This window comes from Myotis davidii, unplaced genomic scaffold, assembly GCF_000327345.1.
Source record: "Myotis davidii unplaced genomic scaffold, ASM32734v1 scaffold405, whole genome shotgun sequence".
Lineage (NCBI taxonomy): Eukaryota > Metazoa > Chordata > Mammalia > Chiroptera > Vespertilionidae > Myotis > Myotis davidii.
The window spans coordinates 185,926-206,510 of record NW_006296048.1 but is presented as its reverse complement, the minus strand read 5'-3'; the positions used below and the strand labels follow the sequence as shown (position 1 = coordinate 206,510).

The 20,585-nt window shown below is 38.1% G+C and overlaps 1 protein-coding gene across 16 annotated transcripts in view; it reads left to right on the top strand.

The window, feature by feature from the left end:
- The window catches only part of PARD3 (par-3 family cell polarity regulator), a 621,610-nt gene that overhangs the window by 423,498 nt on the left and 177,527 nt on the right, over nt 1–20,585 (top strand). For all 16 annotated transcript variants that reach the window (XM_015568620.1, XM_015568617.1, XM_015568619.1 and 13 more), the window contains 2 exons: nt 3,000–3,088; nt 5,389–5,472. In XM_015568620.1, the coding sequence (XP_015424106.1) occupies nt 3,000–3,088; nt 5,389–5,472 (173 nt within the window). The remainder of the gene's footprint in view (nt 1–2,999; nt 3,089–5,388; nt 5,473–20,585) is intronic.

Below are 20,585 nucleotides of genomic sequence, written 5' to 3'. Positions count from 1 at the left end.
GACCATTGTTGGGGGGGAAAGGGGTGTGGGGGTGAGAGAAGAGATTGGACAATAATCATGCACCGATGGATGAGGACAGTGGGTGGGGAGTGAGGGCAGAGTGTGCGGTGGGAATTGGGTGGAGGGGAGTTATGGTGGGGAAAAAGAGTAACTAATGTAATAATCTGAACAATAAAGATTTAATTGAAAAAAAGCAAAAACAATTTATAAGTTTTAAGTTGTGGGTGTTCACATTTTGTCCCCCTTGGGACATGACTCACTCCTTTGTCCAGTGTCTCTAGGCTGTATACTCACCCTGCCCATTAGGCGCTTTTCAGATCCCTCATGTGAGGGGGAAGGGTGTCCACATTCACATAAATCTTATTACAGTATATTTTAATTATTTTATTTTATTATTTTTGTCAATTCCTTACTGTACTATGTAATTTAAATTTTATCATAGATATGTATTTATAGGCAAAAAACATAGTATATATAGTGTTTAGAATTTTCTGTGGTTTCAGTCACCCACTGAGGGTCTTGGAATGTACCCCCTTCAGATCAGGGAGGACCACTGGACTGCTTATAATGGAATTCAGTGTATAACTCTTGTTAAAATTAACTATGTTCAGTCACTGCTTTTTAAAAGTATAAAACAAAAATTAAAGCAATATAGGAGCTAATATTTCCACATCCAGAAATTGGGAAATTCTAAGTTGTGGCTCCCACCATTATTGCAGCCCAGCATCAGGTCAGTGAGTATTGCAACCTAAACTGAACATCATATGCAGCTTCATGAAATAATATTCTACTCACTCTTGGAGGCCTGATAATGGCCACTGTGGGAACAATGAGTGTGTAGATTACCAGTAACTGTTTACCACTGTCGTTTGGGGCATTTCATTTATATGACTGCTTTTCATAGTGCAACATAGGTGTTCCAGTTGCTCATATATTGTGGTATTTCAGTAGTGCTTAAATTATTCATACATACTGAAACAAAGTGTCTTTAAATTGTAAGATTTTCTTTATGTTTTTAATCTGATTTAGTCACTTTGCTCTCCTCCCCTATTTTCAATCCCAAAGGAAAAGCATACTTTTGGGAATTGTTTATTTCAAAGTGTGGTTCTTAGGCAGGTTCAAGATGTTGGTTAACTTTGAAATGTAAGCTGGTGCTGAAAAGAGGTGAATGACTAAGAAGTGCATATTGGAGCCTCTAAAAGCACAGGGTCATATCTTGAAGTAGCTTAGCTTTATGCAGAGGCCCTACCAGTGAGGCTATGTGGGCCCATCTACAACTCAGAAAAATTCTATTCTAGGAGGAAATGTCAGTTGGACATTATCAACTGCTTTACTTTGCCTTAATATTGCTTCAATAATCTGTAGTATTGTTTGACACTGTGAATTGGACATATAAGCTTTGCTTATCATTTTGTTGGTTGATGTCTCCGTTGACAGCATTCACATTTCTATTATGCGTCTCTCAAATACATGTTTAAACATATAAAATTTTTGGTAATGATGGAATCTCTTATAGGTGGTTGTATAAGTTCATGTATAAAATTACTGTTACCTAATTTATATAGTTGAAAGGATAAACTTCACATGTTATTTGTGTACATTAATTATATACATAAAATTCCAAGAAATACCAGTCGATTAAGTAAATTGTATTTATGTATGGTTTTGTTTCTATTAGCAAGGTATTTACAGAGTATCTAGTAGGTGCCCAAAACACTGTGGTCCAAGGTAAAGCCCACAAGAGCCTCTTAGCCACTGTGTTTGGAACGCTGAGTCTTTCCTAAATATTCTAATTTGGTTAAGAAGACACTGATGTCAGTCAGGCATGTTTATCATTATTCAAAATGATCCTGAGAAGGCAGCTTAACTGTTAGTGAACTCCCTAGTGAAAAAACAATGACCACGATTATATAAAAAAAGGTATAGTCTTGGGTGATGTTTCATTTGTTTTTATAAACCATCACATTTATTCCACATGGCACCTTTTGGAGTATCAGCATCTTACCCAATCCCAATTTGTACAACATGTTGGAACATAATCTTTACATGATACTGCCTTTGTAAAAGTAAGGATACCAAGGTGAGTGTTGATTATGTTGCTCTGTGTGCTTTACCTTTTACTTGGTCCTTCATTAACAGAAGTAAGCAGAAGTGATTCTTTAAAACTAAGATCTTAATGCCTTTTCAGGTAACTCTTGTCAGTTGGCTCAGTAATTTTAAGTGATATTTCATAGGATGAAGGATTCGAGTCAAGTATTGTACTTACTGCAAAGTCATTATGCCAAGCTGTGTTGGTGGAATTTAGGGACTGACAAATATGACTTTGCAAATTTTGGTAGTCATTAAGGATTATAATAGTCTCAACTGTTTAGATTAGGGGTCCCCAAACTACGGCCCGCAGGCCACATGCAAATACAAATACTGTATTTGTTCCCGTTTTGTTTTTTTACTTCAAAATAAGATATGTGCAGTGTGCATAGGAATTTGTTGATAGTTTTTTTTTTAAACTATAGTCCGGCCCTCCAACGGTCTGAGGGACAGTGAACTGGCCCCGTGTTTAAAAAATTTGAGGACTCCTGGTTTAGATTAGTAAGAATTTTAAACATACATACTCAGTGTCATGTACATATATTTATTAATATATTGGTATATTAATATACTATAACATTGTAGTAACATGTAATTACTTCCTAAAATATACACCAAAAAGTGAAGTAAAAATGATAAAGTTAACATTAAATAGAAGTTCTAATGTGTTCTTATTGCATTGGTATCTTTTTCACCTCCCGGGAAATGCTAAATCAGTTGACTATTGCTTTGAAATACAACTTTTCATATATACATACCCATCTTATTATTAAAAGTCATCTTCAGTAGAGAAAATACCTAATTATAATATGATCATAATGCCTGCCAAACTCCACGTTTATCCAGCTTTCTTTCACATTTTAGAAATAGATCTAACACAGACTGTGCTTCTCTTTGTGTCGTGTTTTTAGGATGAGGATGGGACAGAAGACAACAGTCGTGTTGAACCTGTTGGACATGCTGACAGTGGTTTGGAGAACATTCCCAACTTTTCTCTGGAGTAAGTTACTGATGGTTTTAATTAAATATTTAATATACCTGCAGCATCACTGATGGTAGAAAGTGTTCCAAAAACATATGGCATGTGTAGGATGTTTGTGCTGAGTTAAAAACATGCCTTGCATTAGTTTGTTTTCCAAAGAGCATCTTTCATCGATTGTGTTATTATCTAATCTAAAAAAGAATAGCATGGAAATTCACATGTCTCTGTCCTGAGTTTCATGCCTTAGCCAATACTATTAAGTTATAATATAAAATAGTGTTTGATTAAAAATGTTTGCTGAGTTTACAGCACTTCAACTGTTAATTTTGATTGCTTTGTACGTCAGTATTTTGGTCATTTGTTGTGCAACTTAGCTTAATTAAAAAAAATTATAAACATACTTTAACTGGAAAACTATTTGAATCATATAAGCATTAGCTATTTTAGCATATATATTTTGATTTGAAAAAATAGAATCTCTCAAAGGCATTTGAAAAATTATAGGTAATAGGTTAGGGACCTGAATATGATATTAAGTATGAAAGGACAGAGTAAAATTTTCTTATATTATTATCACAACTGTACAATTATCTTAAATATTGGCATGTTTAAATGGAAGGGGTTATCAGGGAGGTCAGTCATTTTGAATTTTTTTCTTTGACTATCAGTAAAAGTTAGGGGATCTAGACCTCACATTAACATTTGAACTCTTTCTTCTTTGGGTCTTCCAAGAAAAGTTTCTAAGAACTTTTTCAGTGAGATTAGGCACTAGAATCAGATTATGTTTGGATGTAGAGAAACCAGCACTAAGTATTTTCTTGTAAGAAATACTTGCCATGTCATAGTTCTTTTTAGAGAAAATGTAGAATAGCAATAATCATTAGAGTAACTACACTATTTTTAGTGGACAAACCAATCATTAAAAAATGTGTAAATTGTAAATAGTATCTAAAATAGGAAGTTATAAAATTCTATGAAAATATTTTTTAAAATAAAAATCCATTTAGTGTTACTTTAATATAGTTATTTTTTTTATTTTGTCCTAATTAGTATGTGTGATTAAATCTATGCACATATTTTCAATTTTGTTTTCACTCAATATTCCTATCTTTATTTTTCTTTAGCCTGTGTCTTATATAACCAGAACATACATAGTACATAGGATGACCTCAGGCTTTTATTTAGGAAGTTTAAGAATTGGCATTTTTCCATTATATATATAAGAACTATATTGTGACCTTTGTCAAATCCATTGATAATCATTTATGGTTGTTGGTGTTACTTAAACTAGATATTTAATTCAAATACTATTTCCAGATATTGCTTGTTCGATAAGTACTGCTTAGATTTCTATGCAGTACCTCCCATCCCCCGCCCCCCGCCACACACACACACACACACACACACACACACACACGCACGCGCACGCACACACACACGCACACAAAATCTACAAAGAAAGTGAAATCTCATTTAAATGGTTTGGAAAGTTTACATTCTCTAAATTATACCAGCTTGCATTAAACTTGGGCTTATTATATTAATAGTAAATTATTTATATAATAGAAGTAACTTCATATAATAGAAGTTACTTTATATAAATAGCTTCATTACTTTAATGTCCATTTGCAAACACTTTTATGAAAATGATTTGTTTTTTATTGGAAATTTATTGGCTTTGAAAAAGGAGTTTCATAACCTGCACTTGCAGTGGTTTAAGAAATGGCAACTTAAACTGTTATGGAATGGTGGGAAGTCAGGATTGCTGGATTACATCTGGACTGTCATCAGTCCACAGGAGTAAAAACTTTAACTTTATTGGATTATTGGAAGGGTCACTGATGTGACATATTTACAAGCTCTTTGTAAATTATAAAGTGCTCTGTAGCTTGGAACACCTTTATTCAGTTAATCTTCATTGTCCTTGAAGTAGATATTGGGATGGAAATTTTTCATTGGAAATCTAGAGATCTGACTTGAAAATGCGTACTTATATTACACAGAAGAGTATGGTCCCAGAGAAATGGTTCTGTGTCATTTTTAATGTAGTTATTTCTGATGATTGTTCTCCCTCCATGCCGTCAGACTAGTGTTCGGGTATGTAGTGTTTAATGTTGCCTTCATCACCATGCTTATATTCCAGAATGTGTATGTACATGCTTGTGTGCTTGGTGGGATTTTTTTTGTTGTTGTTCTCTTTTGTTGTTTATTGTGTCTCTGTGTTATTGTCTGTTTTTTTGTTTTGTTTTGTTTTGTTGTTTCGGTTTGGTTTGTTTACAGTCCATGTTCATGCTCCCTCATTCATCATTGTCTCACAGTGATATGGTAAAGCTCGTACACGTCCCCAACGATGGAGGGCCTCTGGGAATCCATGTAGTGCCTTTCAGTGCTCGAGGCGGCAGGTAATGTATCTTGGAGGTTTTTAATTGAATCATAATGTGGAGTGTTTTATCTTCATTTATGCTCAGATATAGAGTGGTGTTGATTTAGCATATGCTTAATGGAAATATTTTCATTTGTGGCAACTGCCACTTAATTCATATGTATATATCATAATCACAGAAGGCACTTAAGCTGATGAAGAAATCAAGCATTCAAATTATCCAAATAAATTTATTGTTCATTACATCTGTACAGGCATTTTACTTTGCTATAAATCAATGATAGACTTTAGTGTCAGAACTCCAGATGAATTTGCAAAGTTGAGGGCAAGAGCTTATTGTTTATGTTTATTTAGTTCCTTAATTTTGTAGGATTTTTATGACTATGTTTGGTATTTTAAAAAGTAAGACAAGCTATAGCTTACTTCCTACTCTGTGACCTATGGTTCCTTCTCTTCAATATCTGCACATTCAGATGTGAAAATTTTATATTGTTTGTTAATATGACTTCATCCTTTTATAGATCATATATCCTTAAAAACTTAAAATATTATATGAGTTTCTCTCATTCTGCTGCTTTATTCTGTGAAAGAATTATTTTGTTTTAATATACTCAAATACATATTATGAATTGATTTTGCATCTAGTGGTTGATGGGCTTCTGCTATGGATAGGCAAAGTGCGTCAGGTCCTTCCCAGGGACACTAACCATACACATTTAACTTGTGGAAGTTTTACCACATTCTCATTTATCTACCCACCTAATGATTACATGGTGAAGTATTTATTTTATGTAGTAGTGGTGCCACTCACTATTATTCCTAGTGACCCACCAGCAATATTTTTTTCCAATATATTTTTATTTCAGAGAGGAAGAGAGAGGGAGAAAGAGATAGAAACATCAATAATGAGAAACTCTTTGATTGGCTGCCTTCTGCAGGCCTCCTACTAGGGATCGAGGCCATATCCTAGGCCAGTGATGGTGAACCTATGACATACGTGTCAGAACCTATGACACGCACACTCATTTTTTTGGTTGATTTTTCTTTGTTAAATGGCATTTAAATATATAAAATAATTACCAAAAATATACATCTTTGTTTTACTATGGTTGCAGATATCAAAAAATTTCTATATGTGACATGGCACCAGAGTTAAGTTAGGGGTTTTCAAAATGCTGACACAGGGAGCTCAAAAGGTTCACCATCACTGTCCTAGGCATGTGCCCCAACCGGAACCTCCTGTTTCATAGGGCGATGCCCAACCACTGAAGAATATAGGCTGGGCTATTTTAACTTTGTTTACACTGTGAGAAGGAAAGGCTGAAAAGTTGCCTTAGACCAGTGACTGAGGACTTAGAACATGGTTTAAACTCTGGCTAAGGAATTACAAGCATCATGTGTTGTAACAAACAGATGTAATTTAAATACAAGCATGTGATGGGTATTTGAACAATTGTACTACATTCCTGTTGTATCTTCCTAACTGTGGCAAGTCCAGATTTCATCTCTTTAGGGAATGTCTGGATGCTGAAACTTTAATATAGCCCGAGCTCAAGCCCAGAGTCTGAGGCTTGAATGTTAGTGTTTTATTACAAGCTGTGAAATTCATCTTGAATTTGGGGGTGGTGTTATATTCACAGAGTTGTAACTGCTTTCACTTTTTTCCTCCTCTTCTCTTTCACCTTTTAAATGTTGGAGAAGCATTGATATTTCTTCAAAGAACTTTCAGTTAAACAAGCTTTGTTGTTTTCAAAATGGCTCATGTTTTTGTTTTCCTTTAAAATATATAATTTTAAATGATCTCAGAGTTAAATCATTTTTTCACTTATATCATAACTAGAAAAATAATATAAAATGAATGGCTTATAGCTTCCTAATACTAATGTGTCTTTAACCACCTGTGAAATATAACTTATACAAAGGAGACTTAATTGTTTATGTACCAACTTTGAACCAGTATCTCAATGACACACATGTTCTTTTCTGTCATCTATTTCCTATGTCAGTGTGAAAGGATATTAGGATAAAATAAATCGATGAAAAGCCTAAAGCAAAAGGGGAATAAGAGAAAAATAAACATACTCTAGATTAATTCAATGGAAGGCATTTCACAGAATCCACTACAGTTACTGGTTACCAAGGTGTTTAGTTTTGATATATAGAATGCATTTAAGTATACAAGTATCCCTTTGCAGAACTAGAAATTATTTTTCAGCCACATCATTTTTAAAAACTGTTAATTTGACAATCAGTGAAGAAATTCTCCTGTAGCTTTCCTATATAAGGGACAAAAGGATTAATAAAATCAAACTCTTTACAAACCCTATAGGCATTACTGGTTTTCGTATTGGGAAACAGAACAGAACTAATGTTGTTTTTCCAAAGCCTGTGTTGTATTTTTAAGCTTCCTCTTCGACCTAGTAATGGCCTCATAGAGGTAGGCTGACAATAGGAGTGAAAGCACAGGCAGGGTGCTCAGAAACACCCATCTTCCTTGTTCTCAGAAATGTTTACCAGTGGGTTCTTCTCATTCAGTTACATACCTTACCAAGCATTTAACCTGTGGTAATTCCTTTTTTAAGTGAAAGTAAACAAAGATGAACAGGACTAAGTCTTTCTATTTTAAATTATCTCAAAGGTTAAATCTTTTTTTCACTTATTTGTAGTCATGGTGGAGTGATAACTAAGAAATCACAGAATTATAATAGAAATCATAGATATATGTTGATATAGTTATATAATAGCTACTCTGTGAGCTGATAAAGTATTGTCTAAATTAGGTTATTGAAACTGGCTTGTGGGAAAAGATGATTTTAAATGTGATGATTGCTTATAAAGGGAACTTCATCATCTTCATGGTGTCTGTAAGGGCAAATTAGGCAATTCAGTATAGGAGAAAGGAAGAAATTGAGTGGAACTTGTGAAGAAATTGCTCATTATCTAGTGTGTATGCAAAACTGCATATTCATAGGATGTAAGGTGAAATTTCCAAGAATAACTTCCCTTTTACGAAATTCCAATCCTACTTGGGCCACCTCAATTTTGGTGATAAAACTAATTGAATAACACCAAGTAATTATAGGAATATAGCAGGTCCTTATATAACACTAGAGGCCCAGTGCACGAGATTCGTGCACTCGGGGAAGGGGGGGATCCCTCAGCCCGACCTGTGCCTACTCAGTCTGGGAACCCTCGGGGGATGTCCCACTGATGGCTTAGGCCCAATCCCCATGGGGAGTGGGCCTAAGCTGTCAGTCAGACATCGTTAGTACTGTCTCGACGGTGTGAGAGGCTCCTGCCACCGCCGCTGCGCTCATCAGCCATGAGTTTGGTTTCTGGGCTTCTGGCTGAGTGGCACTCCCCTTGTGGGAGCACACTGACCACTAGGGGGCAGCTCCTGCATTAAGCGTCTGCCCCCTGGTGGTCAGTGCAGGTCATACTGACTGGTTGTTCTGCTGTTTGGTCGATTTGCATATTACCCTTTTATTATATAGGATAGTTTTGTTCAACCTTATTTTGTTAGAATGTTGATGAGATGTGGTGGGAACTTAACTCATATTTAGCAATTAGCCTGTGGTAAATGTGTTGTTTTTATCACATTTCCATTAACTTATCAATGATGTTAAGTGAAGTCTTACTATACCTGGTTTTGTTGCACTTTACTTTATTGAGTTTTGCGACTATTGCATTCCTTAAAATTTAAGGTAGATCCTCCACCCACAAATAATTTATGACACACTGAAGGATGAGGTGAATGTTAGTATTTTTAGCAATAAAAAGTATTTTGAATTAAGGTATGTACATTTTTCTTGTTGTTGTTAATCCTAAGGATATGTTGTTAACCTGAGGATATTTTTCCATTGATTTTTTTTTAAAGAAAGTGGGAGGGGGAAAGGGGGAAAGGAGAGAGAGAGAGAGAGAGAGAGAGAGACAGAGAGAGAGAGAGAGAGAGAGAGAGAAACCTCCATGTGAGAGAGATACATAAATTGGTTGTCTCCTGCACATGCCCTGACCAGGGCTGGTGATTGAGCCCGCAACTGAGGTTTATGCTCTTTTTAAAAAAAATATATTTTATTGATCTTTTACAGAGAGGAAGGGAGAGAAATAGAGAGTTAGAAACATCGATGAGAAAGAAACATCGATCAGCTGCCTCCTGCACATCTCCTCCTGGGGATGTGCCCGCAACCCAGGTACATGCCCTTGACCGGAATCGAACCTGGGACCTCTCAGTTCGCAGGCCGACGCTCTATCCACTGAGCCAAACCGGTTTTGGCGGTTTATGCTCTTGACTGGAATAGAATCTGGGACCCTTTGGTCTGAGGGCCGAATGCTCTGTCCACTGAGCCAAACTGGTTAGGGCAAATTATGTACATTTTAAGACATAAATGCTATTGTATATATGCTAGATTATAATACAGTATAAACACTTTTATATGCATTTGGAAACTAAAAAATTTATGTGACTCATTTTATATTGTGATATTTGCTTTATTGCTTTGGTTGTAACTGACCCTACAGTATCTCTGAGGTCTGTACTTAGTTTTATAAAAGTGACACATATGTCAGTGTTGCTTTCTGGTTTAGATTTCAAAGTCAAGGAGTCTAAGGTACAATACAGATTGGAATTATGTATCCAAAAAAACCCCACAACACAATGCATATCAACTCATATCCTATATAATAAAGAAATAATATGCAAATTGACGATCACACCCTTGCACAAGATGGCCAGTAGGGGAGGGCAATTGTGGGCGATCAGGGAAGGGAGGGCAGTAGGGGGCAACCAGGCCAGCAGGGAAGGGCAGTTGGGGGCAATCGGGCCAGCAGGGGAGCAGTCAGTTGTCAATCAGGCTGGCAGGGGAGTGGTTAGGGGGTGATCAGGCTGGCAGGAAGGTGAATGGTTGGAAGCCAGCAGTCCTGGATTTTGAGAGGGTTGTACGACTGCCGCCTAAACTGGCAGTTGGACATTTCCTGAGGGGTCCCAGATTGGAGAAGGTGCTGGCTGGGCTGAGGGACATTCCCTTTTCCCCACCCCCCAGTGCACAAATTTTGTGCGCTGGGCCTCTAGTAAAATATAATTAGGAAAATAGGAAAAATGTGAAGTCAGTGTTAGAGAAAATTTTAAATCCACTTAGGTATAGTTATGGCCTGAGGTATAATGAAATCATTTTGTTTTTTTTAATAAAGATCTCACTGGGCCTATTTTAAAAGGCTGTTTTCTAGAGTAGGTTAGGTGTTGGTCTTTGAATGGGGCACCAGTGACAATTGGCATGTAGTTGCTCATCCTTAAACCACTGCTTATTTCCAGAAATGGAGACAAATACAGGGTGTTCCCTCAAAAATATATATGCACTTTAAATGATTATAAAGTCAGTGTTTATTAACATACAGTTCATTTTCAAAATTTAGAAGAATCTATGCCTGATTTCAAACTGATAACTGTTCTGGTCCAGGCACTGCTGATAACTTGAAGCAATGAAATTACAAACATCAGGAACCATTTTGTTCAGTATATGTGTGTCCTTAATTTGTCCACTGTTGCAGGTTTTGTACCTTAAACTTTTTTATGTATCCCCATAAAAATAGTCTAGTGGCACTTTGGGATAATTTTTTTTTGTTCAAAGCTTAGTCTGGCTACACCCATTATTACAAATCAGTTAAACCTCAAAAGGTGTGAAAATTAAGTAACTTATGAACTGTTAAAGTATGTATACATGTTTGGGGGATACCCTATAGATGCATAGAAAAGGCAGCCTTATCTTCCCCCTGATGCCGTTTCTCTTTAGTCATCATCTTTTATGTTATTCGAAAATTGTTAATTGATCTGCAATCAGAACTATTAATTTTTTTCACCTAGAAACCTATTTTCACTTCATACATATAATTTCAATTCATCCGTATTTAACTGTCAAATATAACTTCCTTATTTAAATCACAATTATTACTACTTTCAGAAAGAAAAAATTATTTCCTATGGCACATACCTGGTTTGCTATTTGTATCTTCAGCCTGGTAGGGCTCATTCTGGAAGCAATTGATGTGTTGTTTTCACATCAATGTCTGTCTGTCTGTCTGTCTGTCTGTCTCTCTCTCTCTCCCCCTCTCCTTCACTACTTCTCTCCCTCCCCTTCCCTCTCTCTCTCACTCTCCTTTTCTCCTCCCTCCCTTCCATTCTCTCTAAATGGAGCCAGGCTCGTGTGGTTCCATGGTTGAGTGTGGATCTATGAACGAAGAGGTCATGGTTTGATTCCCAGTCAGGGCACATGACCAGGTTGTGGTCTCCATCCCAATAGGGGTTGAGTACAAGACAGCCCATTAATGATTCTCTCTCATCATTGATGTTTCTATCTCTCTCTCCTTCCATTCCTCCCTTAAATCAATAAAAAATATATTTAAAAAAATAAAGCTCAATGGAAAAAATATCATCCAGTAAGGATTAACCAAAAAAAAAAAAAAAAGAAAGGTTAGAGTTAAAATAAAAGAGACCTCTTTGGAAAATATGTATTTATTTTGTCACATTAATATAGAAAAATCATTGAGATATAAAGCTTGTTTTTTGCATCAGATGCACATACTGATTAATTTTCCTCTCAAATAAAAACTAAAGTTTTTATAAAGTATTTAACTAGCCTGTCTTGTAAAGTAGCTAGCAATTATCTTTTGAAGGTCTTGAAAATTCCATACCATTTACTTAATTATTTAGTCACTATCTGAGCTTGGCTTTCCCTTCTAAGATTAACATGGTCATACTTATTCTTACTTATAACACTTAGCTCATCTAACCTATACTTTATTAGTTACAGCACATCAAAAACAGAATGTTCATTTTTCTTTTCAGAATTTCTAGTTAGAAATGTATTACTTCTTTGTGTCAATTAGTTCTGACTTGAACAGATGCTAAGTTTCTATGTTATTGTTAGAACAGTCCACAGTTTGAGGCCAGGGATAGCTTTGAATGGAGCCTGGCTCTCTCGTTTTAGTAAGTGTGGCCTGGGCAAGTTAACTTCACTTATCCCTACTCTTCACACCTGAGGGATGAGATAGAGACTCCTATGACTTTGTATGGTTTAAATAAGGACTTATAATTATACATTAAAATATATTTAATGTGGTACTTGGCATTGGCCATTAATGAGAATGAAATTTTCGTGTGCCCACCACCCAATGTCAAATCTTCTTGCATCACCATATATTTGACACATATATATACACACACACACACACATATATATATATACATACACATATATATGATATATATGTACATATATATCATATATTCTATGATACATTATCTGTATACTTGAAATCTATGTGATCTTATTACAGTAACCATTGTCTACCCAGTAAATTTAGTTTAAAAATAAAACGAATGATTTTTATCTTCCTGTATGTGCATTAAAACTCCCTCCTTATTGCTTTGTGTTCTGGTTTTCTAGGTAAGTGCTGATTAGTGTATATAATAATAGAAAATAATCACTTTTCTATAATGAATCTAATATGAGGTTTTACTGTTATATCATAAATTTGAAAATATCAATACATACTTATCCTATATAATAAAGAGGTAATATGCAAATTGACCGAACAGCAGAATGACCGGTCGTAATGTCCCACACTGACCACCATGGGGCAGACTCTCAACACAGGAGCTGCCCCCTGGTGGTCAGTGTGCTCCAACAGGGGGAGCACTTGTCAAGAAGAAGCCCGGCTCATGGCTGGCGAGCACAGCGGTGGTGCGGGAGCCTCTCCTGCCTTTGAAACAGTGCTAAGGATGTCCGACTGTGAGAGGGCTCAGGCCAGGCTGAGCACCCCCCCACCTCTACCCCCACCCCCACCGAGTGCACAAATTTTGTGCACTGGGCCTCTAGTTATGTTACTAAAAAATATAGCCAATTTGGATTTTATGCTACTACTTCAGGTGTTAAAGAAAGCTTTATTTGAAGTTTTTATGTTTCAGTTCACTATAGAGTTTTAAAATGGAATATTACCTTTAAAAGAAAAAAAATATGCTCTTGAACTTGAATACTCAATTTTAATTTATTTACTTTAGTAAAAACCAATTTAACTTGACTGTACCTGTTGATTTTTGTCTGAAAGTTTTTAATTGTACATTTTCAGCTGCAGACTTGTTTGTTCCAATAAAGGACATAGTAAATGCATTTGTTTTTGAGAGAAAAGTTGTATTTTACATTTAGATTAAATCTTATTTCTTAAATGTAGTAGTATGATGCCTTGTCATTTCTGCCTTAATCTGAAGAAATTCTCTATTTTTACTTGCTCTTTTTTGTATCTATTTAATCTCATCCATTAAAAATTTTAAATCAAGATACTCCTTTAACTTGGAATTCCTTTAAACTTTTGTTTGTTTGTGTAGGCTAAGACAGTGTCTGTGGTTCTCAGTGATCCACTGTAGTTAATTGCCAACCCCTCCTGTTGCTCATTCAGTGAGGTGAGAGGATCAGTTGATTGGATCCATTGTATCCATTCCTACTCTGACTTCACTAAAGTTGTGGTGTTGATACTGTGTCAGTTTTTATTAAGATGAATTGTGATAATTTTCACACAGCTGGGTGGCAGTTGTGGGAATTTGCATTATCAAAACAAAACTCAGACTTATTCAGCAATTTAGATGTCAATAAAACATTCCTTATTTATTTTTCAGTTTTATCATTGGGCTTCTCTCGAACCCCTGGTTTCATTTGGAAGGTTGTCCAGAAAGATGTCTGGAAGGACATCTGGTCTAATTAGCATATTATGCTTTTGTTATTATAGACAAATACAGACTCCCACATGGGGAGGAGGAAAGAGTCCCACTGAGTTCCTTTTCCCTAGTTTATAAAGGCTGCAGTTTTTGTGCCTCATTATCCCCTCTGATTGGCCACTATTCCCCTTTGACTTGGTCAGTATAGCAACTCCTGAGCTCAAAGGTCAAACCTCACATAGGTAAGGCCCTCCTTTATTTTGTAAATATAGACCTTTGACAACTCCTAGTTCCCTTGTCTTATGGAAATGTAACTTCTGCCTTTCCTTTGTCTTATAGAAATGTAACTTTTTGCAGCTCCATAGCCTGTGCTTTTTCTATGGACCCTTTTAATTTTTAAAAATTCTCTAAACCTGCCTATTTCACCCCTAAACATTCCTATTCCAGGCCCCCCCCCCCCCCTTCAATTAGAAAGCTCCAGCTACCATTGGAGACAGGGGATGCTGGGTCTTTCTGGCTGCTTCCTGTTGGCAAAGGGGTCGTAGTTTGGGGTTGGCAGTCAGGGTCCCATTGGAAGTGGGCAGTGTAAGGGTCCATGGACAATGCATGTAGCGGCCTTTTTTGGCAGTTCTATGCGGAGGACCATTTTAGCTTTAGACTTCTAAATATGAGGATATGAAACATAAACAGGTAATGGTTAAAGATGAATAATAAAAAACAGCATGGCCGAAACCCATTTGGCTCAGTGGATGGAGCATCGGCCTGCGGACTGAAAGGTCCCATGTTCGATTCCGGTCAGGGGCATGTACCTTGGTTGCGGGCACATCCCCAGTAGGAGATGTGCAGGAGGCAGCTGATCGATGTTTCTCTCTCATCAATGTTTCTAACTCTCTATCTCTCTCCCTGCCTCTCTGTAAAAAATCAATAAAATGTATTTTAAAACAAACAAACAAACAAAAAACCCCAGCATGAACAAGAGTCTTAGAAGGGGAGCTAGCTAATAGGGATGGCATCATACCTTTAATTAGTACCCGGACATCTAGGGAAAGGGATTGTGAGGTCTTGCCTTTCGCTAAGCTGCTTGCAGCAAGAAGTGTTATCCATAGCACAGACTCTGCTCTGTTCAGCTAACCAAGGGCTTCTCTGTGAGTAAGGACCATGTGTGTTAGAGACTATAGACTTCTGGATGTCCTTAAAATTCTGGTCAGTACTCTCAGAAATTTGAGAAGTGGTCCTGATTTGGTTGGTGGTAGTGGTAGCATACGTTGTCCTATAGACTAAGATTTAGTACATTTTATTCTAGGGATATGGGAGATAAATATCCAGTTGAGATTATTTGACCCTGAATTTGGCTGCTTATAACATACTTAGTAGTTAGGGATTTGGGAAGCCAGAATGGCTGAAAAATTTGCTATGTCAGGGATACAAAAAGGAGCTATAAGTAGGAACATCTTATGGGGTTTCTAGGTCCCAGCAAGGGCAGAAAAGGTCTTCTTCAGGTACCAGCCGAGGGTTTAGGTGATACTTAAAAAAAGACAGAATAAGAACTATTAAAAAGATGAAAAGATTGATTTATCTAGAAATATCAGAGTATGTTACTTATCTGGTACTCATTAACTCTTTAGGATCCCATCAAAAGAGAAGTTTCTGGTCCTAGAGGGTCACACAAATAGGAATCTGGTGATTCAGTTGATGACAGTACATTTTCGTCCTCCTCCTGTGCTGGCATTCAAGGCTCACTTGAAACATGGATTTATGAGTTGAGGCTGCTGACCTGTTGGGAGACTTAATGCTGGGGCCTGTAAAAGGAGCCTTTTGAGTTGTTTAAAGACCTGCCTAAATAAATGAGGGCTATTCCCAAAAATCCTGAGGCAGTACTGACCATGTTAGCTGATCGCTTTGATTATTAGGGATCTTCTAAAGCAGTGGTTTTCAATCTTCCTAATGCTGTAACCCTAATACAGTTCCTCATGTTGTGGTGACCCCAATTTCATTGTTACAAATTGAACATAATTAACGCATAGTGATTAATCACAAAAACAATATGTAATTATATATGTGTTTTCTGATGGTCTTAGGCGACCCCTGTGAAAGGGTCGTTCGACTCCCAAAAGGGTCGTGCACATGTTGAGAACCGCTGTTCTAAAGTCACATAGGGACTTTGAGTTAGGATGTAGGGGTACATAAGAAAAAGGCATCCTTGAGATCTAGTATTGTAAACCACTTTGTGTCCTCCGGAATCTGGGCAAGTAGAGTGTAAGGGTTAGGGACCCTTGGGTGGAAAGGAATCACTGCCTTATTTACTAGTTATAAGTCCTGAACTAGTCCTCCTCCTCTATTAGGCTCCTATACCCCTAAGATGGTGGTGTTGTAAGGACTATGACAGGTTTCAATAAACCTTGGGCTTCTGAAATAGATGGACTATTAGAATATTGAGTCCTTCTCGAGCCTCAGGGTTGAGAGGATACTGTCTCTGAAGTGGATGTGAGGCTTTCTGCAGGATCAGGAAGGCATGGGAAAGAGGCAACTCACCCCAGCTTCACCCTAAAGGCTGAGAAAAATATTTCTTTGTTGGCTTTCCAGACATGTCTGTAATGACTACAGCCTCTGAGGATGATTTACCGAGGGTTTGGGAGGAGTACAGGGAAGGGGCTCCAACGTCAGGGAGGAAATTAGTTTCCTTGCCCCCCACTATCAGGCTTCCCCAGGGCTCCTGGGTGGAGGTGGCAGTCCTCTGAGGAGCTGGGTTGGGGGTCCCTCAGCCCCATTGGTCCTGTGGGGCCAGCTGGGTCGCCAGCCCCACCCCAAGGGACCTCAGTCTCTGGGAGCAGTCCCACTCCCAGTGGTTTCCTTGACAGGATAGGGCTTTGGGGGTTTACCACATCCTTTGGGGCAGCTCGGGCGTATATGTATATGTCCGACCTGGCCACATTTGTAGCAGGTAAGCTGGACTGACGGTTCGCCTCCAGGCTCTGCCTGGAGCTCTGACACCCAAAGCACAGACCAAGAGCCTTGGCTTTGGCCTGGCTTCTCCTGTTTCTCATTTTCCTTATCCTGGTCTCTATTGTGGAACACAGAGGTTGTAACTTTCAGGAGATTCTCTAAATTAGTCTTAGGACCAATAGCCAATTCTTGCAACCTCCTGATGACTGGGACAGCCTGAGTGATAAAATTGTTTTTTAAAATTAGTTGTCCCAATTCTGAATCTGGGGTAATGTTGGTGTGCTTAACCAAAGCCTCCCTGAACCTTTCTAAAAAGCTGAGGGGGTTTTCGTCAGCCCCTTGATGAATGGTGGTTAATTTAGAGTAATTAATAGGCTTTGTTTTACTACGTCCGAGGCCTTCCATAATATGGAACTGGCAGTGCTTTCTTTTCCACCTCTCAGTTTCAGGACCTTGCTTTTCAGCAGCTGAGAGGGTCAGGTTTAATATGAGCATAATGACTCTAAATGAGAGGTCAAACATTTGAGGTTTTGGAAGATCTTAATATATTAGGGTCTTCCAAGAACTTTCCTAAATCACTTTTAATTTATTTCATGTCCCAGGGTGAGAAGGGGATCTGGGCTAAAGTATGATCAGATCCTTCATCTGTCTTGGGGCAAGTTAATGTTGGCTTATTCCTAGGCGGGGGCATGGCCTCCGCCTTCTCCCTCGGTGAACTTTGGGTTGTTATTGTCAGGAGTGAAGAAACGAGTTTATGGTTTTCCACCTGCCTCTGGCTTGTCCCCTAGAGCAGCAGTCGGCAAACTCATTAGTCAACAGAGCTAAATATCAACAGTACAACGATTGAAATTTCTTTTGAGAGCCAAATTTTTAAAACTTAAACTATATAGGTAGGTACATTGTTATTAACTTAATTAGGGTACTCCTAAGCTGGCCTTTGCTAAAAATGTCCTCAGTCTGATTGAGGTATGTTCGCTGAGGTCGACCCCTTCCAACTCTCCCATCCACACTCATCTTGTATACTTGTTTCATCTATCTCCTTTCCGAAAACTGACTTCTGCACATGGGCCACAAAGTTTCAATCGCACTGTACGTGCATGCCCGCACGTGGTATTTTGTGGAAGAGCCACATTCAAAGGGCCAAAGAGCCACATGTGGCTCGCGAGCTGCAGTTTGCTGACCACTGCCCTAGAATAAAGAAAGTCTGGACATATGGGACTTCCAACTATTTTCTATTTTTCCTACAGAAAAGATCTAATTGTAGGATGGTGTTATACTTGATGCTTCCTTCTGGGGGCCAACTTTCCCCATTTGCTAGTTGGTATTGAGGCTAAACCTGAGTGCAGAGAAAAATCAGGCATTATTTTTTTAAGATTTGTGGGTCAAATTATCCTAATTTTTAAAAAAATATATTATATTGATTTTTTACAGAGAGGAAGAGAGGGGGATAGAGAGTTAGAAACATTGATGAGAGAGAAACATTGATCAGCTGCCTCTTACATACCTCCTACTGGGATGTGCCTGCAACCAAGGCACATGCCCTTGGCCGGAATCAAACCTGGGACCTTTCAGTCCTCAGGCTGACACTCTACCCACTGAGCCAAACCGGTTAGGGCAAATTATCCTAATTTTTGAGGATGCATCCAGGGGCTGTGTTTATGTAGTGTGGATGACATGCTTCCCATCTGAAAGAAAGAAGAAGAAAGAAAAAGAAGTGCACAAGGGTGATTCCTGTATCCATTGTACTCGCACAAGGATGTTTCCTGTATCCATTGTGCTCACCAAGATGTCCTTGCCAGTGCGGCATCCCCCACCTGGCCAAGGCTGAAGGGAGTTCCTACTCTGAATCTAGGAGTGAGGGGTACCTTGCCCACAGAAGGTCGCAAACAAGGCTGCCGGGTAGACTAACCTCACTTGCCACTGTGGTGGCCACCCAAGCTCACACACAAGCCGCCCTCCTGCCTCCCTATCTTGTGGGGGAAGTGTACCTTATGTCTTGCTCTCAGACAAGCCCTTGTCTTTGATTAAAAAGGGCCTGAGTTGGCTGTAATGTGTTTGAAGTACCTACTGAACTGAATTTCCTAGGGATCTACTCTAAGATGAGGAATTAAGAGAATTTCCACAATACCCAGAACCCTGGTTCAGCCAGTATCCAGGGAAAGTATAAACAACTCCGGTCGCCAACCCTTGTATCCCCTTCGTCATTAAAGGATTTATCCTCTGCCTGATTTCTGAAGAAAGGATGGAATCTATTTCTAGCCAAATTTAGTATTTTAAACTTCCCTGCTCACTGGCTTAACTCTTAGTTTCTACTGAACCTTAATTTCTGCTGTTTTACTTCCAATCCTTAAAAATGCCACCTCAGAGATATAATTTTCTTTTAAACTGGGCAACCAACTTGGTTGCTCCCCCAAAAATGCCTGGGAGAGGGACATGCTAGTTGACTTTGCAGGGAATAGTTTAGGAAAAATGCACACCTTCTTAGTTTTTATTAATGGTGAGTACTGGTGGAAGAGATTTTTATTTCCCCCTTTTAAGCTTAAATTTACCCCTGAATATCTAGTATTCATCTATATATTTCACTTAGGTATGCTCAAAGGGGGTACCACTTTCTATATACACTTTTAATAATTCCCTGAAGTTCTACAAACCCCTTTTAGTTCAAAGATATGACTGCTTAAAAGCCTGGAATTTAGAGTAAATCAGAGTCCTTTCTATGGGTTTTTCTAAAGACTTAAATGCACCAAAGTAAAGCAATGGCTGTCCAATATGACAAAATTCAAAAGTGGCATGGTTATAGATTTGTTTAAAATGCAATTGATAAAACCTTTACTCTATAGCATTCTGAGACAAAAACCTTTTAGTACAACAATCAATTTGAATATAAAAAATAACGTGGCCCATGGCTTATTTCAGAAGGTGTATCAAACATTGAAAACAAAGTATATGTGTCTGAATAGATACTGTTGTTAGTTTTTATTTGACAGAGCTTCCTTGTGCAATTTCAATGATATTGAATCAGTCTAAATTAGTTAAAAAATATTTCCTTTTAGGAAGAGTGTATAGATCTTTGAACCACCCCAGAGCCCTCAGGGTGTCACAAAGCTGTCTCTCAGTTAAATTCTTGAGAGCTTTCACTCAAAAGTGCTGCCAAAGTATACTCAATTTGAAGATTACCAAAGCTTAAACCAGTTTTAACATTAAAGACTTGGTCCGGACCACAGAATTAACCCTTTTCTTTTTCTTTTTTTTAACATTTAAATTAACATTTTATTTTATTAAAGTACTAGGGGCCCGGTGCACAAAAATTTGTGCACTCGGGGGGGGAGGGGGGGTCCCTCAGCCCAGCCTGTGCCCTCTCCTAGTCTCGACCCCTCAGGAGATAACGCCCTGCTGGCTTAGGCCTGCTCCCAGGTGGCAGACGGCAGGCCCAATCCCTAGGTGCAGCCCCTGGTCGGGCTCAGAGCAGGGCTGATTGGGGAGTT